Below are 10,651 nucleotides of genomic sequence, written 5' to 3'. Positions count from 1 at the left end.
TGCCTTTTTCTGACAGGACCGAATGTGGTATAAATTTCCTGTACATATACGTTCTGATCAGACAATCTGACATTCTTTCATTTAGGATTATTGAGCTTTGAAAGAGAAGCATTACGTTCCTCTGAATCGAATTTCTTCACCGAAGCTCTTTCTAAAGATTTCAACACAATCAAAAGCATTTGATTTCGATCCGCTCTCAAAGGGATCATAGCGTGACTTTGTTTGACCACGTCGTTTTCAGACAGTCATATCCTTTCCTTGACAAAAGTGCCAAAGTTTTCTGGTTAGCGCAACAGGATGAAACGCTCTTAAGGTTTTCAGATGTGGCACGAAGAGAGCCCCCACACGGAGGAATTACTGCTTACTATAAACATTGAGAAGCACAGCACATGTTCTCTGTGAAAAGTTGCTTTCATTATTATTGATTTCCTCTGGTTTCATTTTTCTTTAAATGATCGTCTTAAATGTCCACCTTTGAGTTGTGACCGCAGAAACATAATCTAATCAGCATGCATAGATACCCGCAGTGTTTCATTTATCCCATTTTCCATTAGAGATTGTTGTTTTGTCCATAAACATCATGTCATTTACCATAAACAGTTCACACGATGACGGTAGAACCGATTGCATTTCTCGACAATGTCGTCTGTAGCTGGAATGTTGCAGCACTGGCTCAGAACAGGATTTACCGGTTACCGCTTCTCAAAGACGACACGGAGAAGCGCTGTCACTCAGTACCTGTAGACATGTCTCAGAGCAAACCTGAGGAGCGTCTAGCTCTGGAGTTGAGCTGTGCGATCTGTTTGCAGCTGTACCGTGATCCCGTGGCCCTTCCTTGTGGACACAATTACTGCCTTGGTTGTATTCAAAATGCTGCCAGCGCAGAAGATCCCAAGTCTCCGAGACGCTGTCCTGAATGCAGGGAGGAGTACCGCAGCCCCGAGACGCTTCCCAAGAACTTCAAGCTCAGCAGTATCGTGGACGGGTTCCTGGTGGCCACGACAGGCGGCGGACTGAAAGGAGGCCCTACGACGCCATGTGACCTGTGCCTGGACGACCCAAATACTGCGGTGAAATTCTGTACACGCTGTGAAATGTCCTTGTGCTCCAGCCACCTCAAAAAACACGAGGAACGGCACCGCTCGCTGCACGTCTTAGTGGAGCTGCCCGCAGAACGGGATGGGAAGAGGTGCCCGGTGCACTTGAAGGTCACAGAGTACCTGTGCGCGCAGGAGCGCCTGTTCCTCTGCTCCGAGTGCCTGATGGAGGGCACTCACCAGCACCACGAGGTGCAGACGTTCGAGGTGGCCAAGGAGGAAATGAAGAGAGTTCTCGAGGAACTGGGGAAGTCTGTGTCTGACAAGCTACAGATGACAGAAGCTCTGCTGAAAAGAGCCAGTGAAGGTCCTACAGACAAGGCAGAAGATAAACTGGTGGCCAGAGCAAACATACTGCTGGACAACATGACTTCACTTATAACTACATACAAGGTAAAAGTATGGTGTAAAATGATGCTACAAGTTCAAATTGATTTGTTAAGACAATATATACATGATGTGGAAGTCTTTTTTGGTTTTAGTCAACCAATGCTCATTGGAAATATGCGTTTGAGGTGACGTCTCATCATATTGCACATTTTCTGAAGGTTTCTGATTGACACAGGCACGTATTGCTGCATTGCTTCAGGTACATATTGCGGTGTTTCTGAATACAAATATCCGTTGAGTGGCGTCAAAAGTTAATGCTCTATTGTGTTGGAAAACAACATACCGCCTACACCAAGCCTAACCCTAAACCTACCCAATAACAAAAGCGAAAGTGAACTGTTTTGAACTCATAACACAATATTCTGCAAAGTACTGTGTGGGTTTCTCTAGCCCTGTAAATCATACTCTGTGTAAAGGAAATAAAACATCTCAGAATTGTACTGCCTGTAGTGTTCATTTCTACTGGAAATTGCAGCAATTCACATATATAGGTACATTTTGGAGTTTTACAGAAATGTAGATGTAGGTACGTATTTCCAATGAGCCTGGGTAGGCTTCAGTAGTCATGCCAAAGAAGTGTCAGTATCACTTAATGTAGAGCACCACAGATCTACCCCAGTGCTGACGACATACAGTCATGTTCCGGTAAAGCACATTAACGCTGTTTATATGTGATGTTTTAAGAGTCGTATGAGCACTGTGATGGACGACAAGCTTCATTCCCGGGACAAAAGCTGGCAGGCCAATCTATGCGACTTGGAGGGTTGTCTACACCAGCTGCAGGAAGCCCAAAAGTGCACCGGTGAGGTTCTCTCTCAGTCCTCCGAGGTTCTCTTCATCCAGAACTACCTCAACGTCGAGGCAAGGATCCGCCAGGCTGCTAACGTCACCATCCCTGCTCTACCTTCACAAGAGTCTTCCAATGCCAAGCAGCTGCGCTCAAACCTACGTACAGACGCCTTCCACGCTGAGATGAGTCTTCTGTTGGAGTACCTCCATGGCTTGATGAACCCTCTAGACCTGACCTTCAACCCAGCCACGGCCCACCCTAGCCTTCTGCTGTCCGGCGATCTCAAAACAGTCAAGCAGTGCGCCGGAGTTAAGAGCAGCACCAATGGAGATCAGAGCGAACGCTTCTCCACGGCCACTCAGGTCATGTGCAGCCAGAGTTTCTCCACAGGGGTTCACATGTGGGCAGTGGAGGTTGGTCCTGGATGTATGTGGTCTCTGGGCCTGTGCTATAAAAGCATCCCGCGCAAAGGTGACCACAGCAGGCTGGGGCATAACACCAGCTCTTGGAGGCTACAGTGGAAAAACAAGAAGCTGACGGCGTGCTACGACTCGGCTAATGTGGCCGTAGGGGAAGGGCTGGTCATGCCGCCAAAGAAGGTCGAAGTGACCCTGGATTACGAAGGAGGAACTATTGCATTCCACAGCTCAGGTCAAGGAGGGCGAAGACAGCACCTCCATACATTTAGTGCCGTGTTCAAGGACACGGTGTATCCTGCATTCGGGATCCACTCTACTTCAGAGGAGTCATGGATAACTCTTCTGAGTGGAGCTTGATTGATATGAACATGCTTTCATTTTCACTTAATGCAACACTTTTCATCAACGTTGTTTTTTGTCCTTTATGCATTTATGACGTAAACATCTGCACATGGAAAGAAATGCCTTGACACAGTCTAGGAAAGTCAAGCTTAAAATCAATTAATAGCTTATTAGCATGCATATTATTATTTATTAGTACTTAAAGCACATATTAATGCCTTATTCTGCATGACCGTACTTTAGATCCCTTAATCCTACACATACCTAAACTTAACAACAACCTTACTAACTATTAATAAGCAGCAAATTAAGAGTTTGTTCAGAGAAAACATTTAGTAAATAGTGAATATGTGTTCCTTATTCTAAAGAGTTACTTTAAAATAGGAGAAACTGAAGGGGTTTTGTTTAAAAGTTACTTAAAACTCTAGTTTCTTTGGCCCTAAACTAGATGAATGTTTGAAGATAGATAGGTAGATTGTTCATGAAGCAACAGCATAGACAGTGTAGCTTTTTCCGTATCTGGGAAACACTTAAAGAAACAGAGGGTGAACATTATCAGTGCTTTTCAGGTATTTCATAAGAGTTTTGCCTGTGGTTTCACTTGAATTAATGGCAATGGCAGTAAAAGTGACAGTAAAATAATGCAAACTATGCATGTAGATGATGAGTACATGAACACACATGCTACCAAACAGCATTGTTCAGGGGCATATGTGCTGTTTTGCAGATTAGATGAAGTTTTAAATATCTAAAAACACCTGCAGCAAAGTTTTGTTTTATGTGTACAGTGGCTGAACAGATATAAGATTGAATGTTCATCACATTGTCTGTAAAACCAGAAATACTTGTTCACACTTCCTTATAACATAATTTAAATAATTTTGAATCAAATCACCCCACAGTCTCCCCGTTTTTTTTTTTTTTTTTTTGTTATGAATGACCTTATTACTTATGGTTCTTGAATTATTTAGATGAATTTCTTGGATGATTGCACCTTTGCTAGATGTTTTGGATTATTTAAACTCATTTGGTCTGCCAAACCTACATAACTTGAATGGCTATAACTTGTTATTAATTCCGTGCGGTTTATTTATTTATTTATTTGGTCACGTCAATCAAATATGGCATTATTTTATTTACAACAGCACCATCTACTGATTACAGCCAACTTGTTCTTCAATGCAGAATATATTGCAGTTCAGTTATCCACACTTGCACATATAAACTGGTTATAGCATACATTTCAAATATTACATTGAAATAATAATATCAATAACATATTTAAGACCAGACACTGCAGGTTACTAAGTTGATTGATTACATTGATTATTGCAAAAAAAAATTGTATTACAAGTTTTGTTATACAATGTTATGTTACGAAAATAACAAAAATGTTATGTTTAAATATGCAAATGAGGCATTATTTAATGAAATATGTGCTAATTTGCAAAAATGTCTAGTACTAAAATCTGAACACTAGGTGAAGTCAGTTTCAAAATTTTTGTTACATTTTTTTGACATATTAGAGTCAAATGTTTTTACAGAGGGAATTCTGGGTATCTTTTTTTGTCACTCCATAATTCAGAAAATACTTTGAACAGCCAGAAAACAATATATTTTCAAGATTTTTTGGGGGGAATAAATGTTGTTTATAATCAAGGAAAATATATAAGAACAAATCCCTCTGTTAAAACCTTCAGAATATAGACAGGAATAAATATGTAAAGTGTGGTGTGTGTAAGTGCTACTGAAGTGGAGATTTATGACTCAGTGTTTGGAGAAAAAAACTCATTTTGAGAAAACGGCCTTTAAATATATGTATTGTAATCGAAATCTATTGACACAAACAGATACAGTGCTATAAAAGAAACACTTAACAGTGTCTTTTTGATGTTTTCCTTCCACTAGTTTGAAAAAGCACTTTATGAAAAACCAAAAAGCCTAAAATCTCAAAATTGACAGGTGCTTGAAAAAAACTGTGTTTTGCCTGCAGTGTCTCACAATGAATTGTTTATTTAACTTGTCAAGTATATAACATGTTCATAGACATAGACATGTTATCAAGTATATAACATGTTCATAGACAGATATGGATGGCATCACAATGTAAAAAACAACAGATGGTAATAGCTGACTGGTTATAAGGCCTGATGTGCTTTAACCCTGAAAGACGCGGAAGAGCACATCATCTCAGCGAGACAAAATCCTCATCCAAACTTAAGTGCACATACAGTTTATTATGTGTGTGGTACACATTTAAAGTTATTTTGGACATGTAGAGGTTTTTTTGCTTTCAGGTTTTTGTTATATACTGATAAACGGGAAGTTAGTTCTGAGAAAAATGTGTGTAGCATGTCTTTGCAAATCCAACTTGGTTTGTTACTTTGTCATTCAATGTTAAAGGGGTCATATGATGCTTTTTTAAAGATCATTATTTTGTGTATTTGAAGTAACAGAATATGTTTATATGCTTTAATAAAAAAAAAATATTTATAAAAAAACATTATTTTTTAAAATACTGTACATTATTTTAGGTCCTCTATGCCCAGCCTCTCTCAAATGTTTCATTTTTCTACAAAGTCCCTCCTTCTGAAAAGCACAGTCTGCTCTGATTGGTCAACTGACCCAATGCATTGTGATTGGCCGTCTGTTGTAAGTAATCTTAAAGATTCCTAAGTGCATCTTTCAGAAGGCCAAATAAAGTGCTTTAGCTTTCTCCTAGATACACACACATCTCCCTGACATGACTGTCTAACACTAACTGCTGTTACTGAAACCATACCTTCATTCTTTGCGTGAACATTTGGGCGGCATAACGCTAATATTTCCACATAGTGATGTAGCCGTGTGGGGGCGTGTCTGAATGAGCCGTTTTAGGAGGGCGTGGTAGAGTCTTAACTTTTATAAAGAATATCTCTTTGGATTTGAGACTTTAGTCTTTGCAACTTCACAGATCTTCTTCATGCACCAAGAGCTTGTAACAATCCAAAGAGAAAGGACAATTGAAACTGCATCACATGACCCCTTTAAGACATTTTAAAGTGTGTCAGAAGAGTTCAAATACTTTCGGGCCACAGTGTGTCGGTGCTTTAATAAAATATTTGAAACTTCATCTTGACTTGTTTATTACATTGTGTATTTTGTAATTTTAAACAGGGTGAAAATGAGTGACATAGAGGACAATAGGGAAATATACTTCTCAGTTAAAGTGAGTATCAATTAAAGAACATTATTTATAGTCTAAATGCAAATAATGTTGTTTCATTTATGTACTAAATAATACTCTTAACGTGATAAATGTTACGACAATGTTGCAAAAACCGCTGTTAATGGGGTTTGTGGATTATGTGTATAGTTCTTGTGTCGTATCTGCTCAAGTGGGATGCAGATTCAAGGTGATGCAATTACATTACTTCAAAGAATAGCCCTAGAGACAGAGTCCTGATATAGTGCCTTCAACTTTTATTTGTACTATAGCTCATTAAAAAACAACTAGATTTGACCAAAGTGGTTTTCTTTCCATTAAAATGACATTGCAATAGTTCTGTTTCAAACAAATGCTGTTCTTTTGAACTTTGTGTTCATCCAAATTTCCACAAAATTATGAAGCAGAACAGTTTTGAGCATTGAAAATAATAAACAAACAACTGAACAGCAAATCCGCATCTTAGAATGATTCCCGAAGGATCACGTGACACTGATGATGCTGGAAATTCAGCTTTCAATGGAATAAATTAGATTTTAACATATTCAAGTAGAAAATTGTTCTTTTAATTATAATAATTCCCTGGGCGCCGCAGCATAAATGATGCCCACTGCTCCGGGTGTGTGTTCACGGTGTGTGTGTGTGTGTGTTCACTGCTGTGTGTGTGTGCACTTTGGATGGGTTAAATACAGAGCACGAATTCTGAGTATGAGTCACTTAACTTTCACTTTCACTTTCACTTTCATTATATTTCACAAGAAAACCACATCCATTTAATCTTTGTTTTAATATCATCCTTACAGTGGCTACACAATGTATTTGTTTTAAAAACTACAGTAAATAGTACATTTTAATAAGAATTGTTTCCTTAATTTGATTTGCTTTAATAAATGAGTAAAGTTAGTCATTAACTCACACTTATGCAGTGTTCAATTTTACAGTCACACTTTATATTAAGTGGGCTTAACTACTATATATTCTTACATTTAAATGAATCATTTGGTACAATGCATTTATTGTGTACATACATGTTTTACCTGCATGTAAAATTACATCTGTAATTAATTTCTGTAATTGCATTTATAATTACACTGTTGACCCACCCTTAAACCTGTCCCTAACCACACCTGTGTCCCGCCTCAATAGCAGCAAATGTGTTTCACAATACAGTACATAGTAGTTAAGCACTGAATATAAAGTGGGACCGATCTTACCTGAAACAACCTACTTTTTGGAAATGATCTGGGTTGCTTATTTCCCCTCATAGGCGACACCTTCGGGTTTATAAGCAGGATGGACATCTGCGAGGTGATCGTGACCCTGAGACACAAGGTGACCCGTCAGCATACACAGCATATTTACTGTGTCTTAACACGGCACGGCAAGATGAAGCACACTATCAAAGCATCTCTTTAATGTACTGTGTAACGTGAGCATTAAAAAAAAGGTAGAAAACCGCCTAAAAATAGATTTCAGAATCATAAGGAAAATCTGATCTTGTGAGTCATGATACAATTTAGGGCATGGCATATAAACTTGTTCTTGCTAGCAGTGACTCACACAGTCATAATAAAATGCTAAACGTGATTTACTGGCATCAGGGCTGAGCCACTGAGCCATGTTGACCATTACTGCTTTCTCCAATCATACAAATGGAAAGGCTGTTATGGCCTCGTTTGATAGTCTCTGTGCAACGTTAGGTTGTGTGTTGCTGTGAACTCATGGCACTTGGTTAGAGCACAGCTGCTTTGATTGGAAAGTGTGTGAATGCCGGAGCTGTCTGATATCTCCCTCTGCTGTTCAGAAATAGACACTGGAGCGAGAGAACGAGCTGTGAGCCGGTGGAGAAGTGGGTTAAGTGTCAGACATGAGTCTACAGTCACACCACAGAACACATACACAAGCATGTTTGACCACACACACACACACACACAGAAGCACATATCTGAAGTGTATCCTGTATTTGATCAATGCATTGAAAAGCTTAAAGGAATCTTTCAGTCAAGAATGACTTTCTGAACCTGCATGACTACCTTTTTCTTCTGTGGAGCACTATAATGGATATTTTGAAGACTTGCAGTTTTATTAGTGACCATGAGTGTTCAGCTCCAGAATGAGGAACATGAAGTCTTTTTATTTTGGGTGACCTATTCCTTTAAGAGTGTTTCTCTTCACCAACCCTACACCTAACCCTAACCCTCAGAGGAAACTTGCATTTTTACTTTCTCAAAAAAAACTCCCAAGTGTGGATTTCCCATGTGTGTTCACAGGCCGAGACCTGTCCTACCTGCCATGGGACGCATCCCATCAGGTGCGGATGCCAAAACACACTGTTAAGGATTTCACTAAAACATGTCCAAGTCACAATACAGCTTGAAAACCAGACAGAAAAAAGTTGTATGCACAAGTCGATGATCCCAGTTTTAGAATCACTTTCATAAGAATCACTAAATACACAATACCAGATGAACCCAAAAACGATCTTTATTTTAATGCATCTGCACACTTTATTATTACTGTATTCTAATAATATTTACGTTGTATTGCCTATTAATGTCAAACGTAATTCTTGATGCATTATCAGAAGCAACTTTAAGATGTAAACATTTAATAGTAAATGTGAAATTAACCCACTCTAACAAGGAACAGTATTTCTACTTGGACTAATTCTAGCAGTTCTTCTCTTGCAGAGAGTTGTATGTGGTGCTGTCAGTGATCTTGTGTCTGCTGACATCTCTTCTGGGGGCGTTCGTCCGGTTTCCACGTCCTGTGCTTGTTGTTGATGATGGCAATCGTTCGGTGACCGTGCACTTTGACCGCAAATACAGCAAAGTGCTCATCAACATGACTGTAATTTCTTTGAAATCTCTTTTTTATGGTGGGTTCAATTCAATTATGTGTTGAGGCGTTTATTTTAGAGCCTGGAAATGACATGCAATCAAAAATGTCCCTGCTCAGCAAATGATATTCATATTCCTTCAAAATCAAAATGTGAAAGCTTATATTTTGTAATATGCTCCAGTCTAGAATAGTTCAATTGGACATCAAAATATTGTATGTGTTTAATATATTCATTATTAATATTGTAAATCATTATTTAATGTTTTTCTTTTTTATATATATATATATATATATATATATATATATATATATATATATATATATATATTGTAAATCATTCCTGTGATGCGCAGCTCTATTTTCAGCATCATTACTTCAGTCTTCAGTGTCACATGATCTTCAGAAATCATTCTGATATACTGATCAATACTGCTTAGGAAACATGTATTATTATTATTATTATTATCATTATTATTATCAATGTTGAAAACAATTGTGCTGATTGATATTTTTGTGGAAACAATTTTTTTTACGGATATCTTTTTTTTTTTTTTCATTATTATTATTCTTTAAACATACATTTTAAAGGAATAGTGCACCCAAAAATAAAAAAAAATGCTGAAAATTTACATCAGGCCTCAGGCCATTCAAGATGATTGGTTTCTTCATGGGAACAGATTTGGAGAAATGTAGCATTGCTCACCAGTGGATGCTCTGCAGTGAATGGGTGCCGTCAGCATGAGAGTCAAACAGCTGATAAAAACATCACAATAATCCACAAGTAAACCACACGACTCCAAATCCATCAGTTAACATCTTTTGAAGTGAAAAACTGCTTGTTTGTAAGAAACAAATCCATCATTGAGATGTTTTCACTTTAAACCATCACTTTCAGTTAAAATAAAGAGTCCATAATCCATAATAATGCTTCCTCCAGTGAAAGAGATGAGAATTCTGCACAGATCAAGCATCGTTTACAAGTCAAAACAGTCTGAAACAGCTCTGAACAAATATTTTGTATTTTGGTGGATTTTGATGTGAGAGAACTACAGGAGATCGACTTTTTTTTGTTTTACTGGAGGAAGTGTTATTATGGATTATAAATTAATATTTTAGCCAGAAGCAGTGGTTTAAAGTTAAAAGATTGCACTATCTCTGTACTGTCACTTTTGATCAATTTGTGGGATAAAAGACACAGATTCTTGAGTACTGGATAGTAGTTGTGCTCTTGTAGAGTAACAGGTTTTTTTTTCTCAAAAATACAATCATGTACATGCATGCATTTCACATATTATTATAGCCCAGTTTGTGCTGATTACAGTGATATTAGACTTTACCCATTTAGATATTTATAAGAAACTGAAAAAAGCACAAATATCAGGGCATGACAAAACTTCTCCAGGCCCCAAAAATACCCTTAGACTCCAGAGGGTTAATGCAGGTCAACTTCATTGTCAGCATGGAGATTGGAGGAAGTCTCTCTTATGTTTAGCAAGTATCAAATCAGTTTTCAGTTGATCTCATCAATCTGTGTCTGATTTTCTGTTTTTGAACTATTTTCGCTCTG

General features: G+C 38.1%; 1 protein-coding gene across 1 annotated transcript; it reads left to right on the top strand.

Moving 5' to 3' along the window:
• Window positions 1-715: 715 nt before the first annotated feature.
• On the top strand, window positions 716-3,296 carry LOC113094069 (E3 ubiquitin/ISG15 ligase TRIM25-like). Its single transcript, XM_026259718.1, has 2 exons — window positions 716-1,490; window positions 2,172-3,296. Exons 1-2 carry the CDS (start codon window positions 747-749, stop codon window positions 3,051-3,053), a joined length of 1,626 nt encoding a protein of 541 aa, XP_026115503.1. The 5' UTR covers window positions 716-746; the 3' UTR covers window positions 3,054-3,296.
• Window positions 3,297-10,651: the final 7,355 nt, after the last annotated feature.

The sequence above is a fragment of the Carassius auratus genome, unplaced genomic scaffold, assembly GCF_003368295.1.
Source record: "Carassius auratus strain Wakin unplaced genomic scaffold, ASM336829v1 scaf_tig00215236, whole genome shotgun sequence".
Lineage (NCBI taxonomy): Eukaryota > Metazoa > Chordata > Actinopteri > Cypriniformes > Cyprinidae > Carassius > Carassius auratus.
Note: the sequence above shows the minus strand (reverse complement) of the source record. Positions and strands in the feature narration are given on the sequence as shown.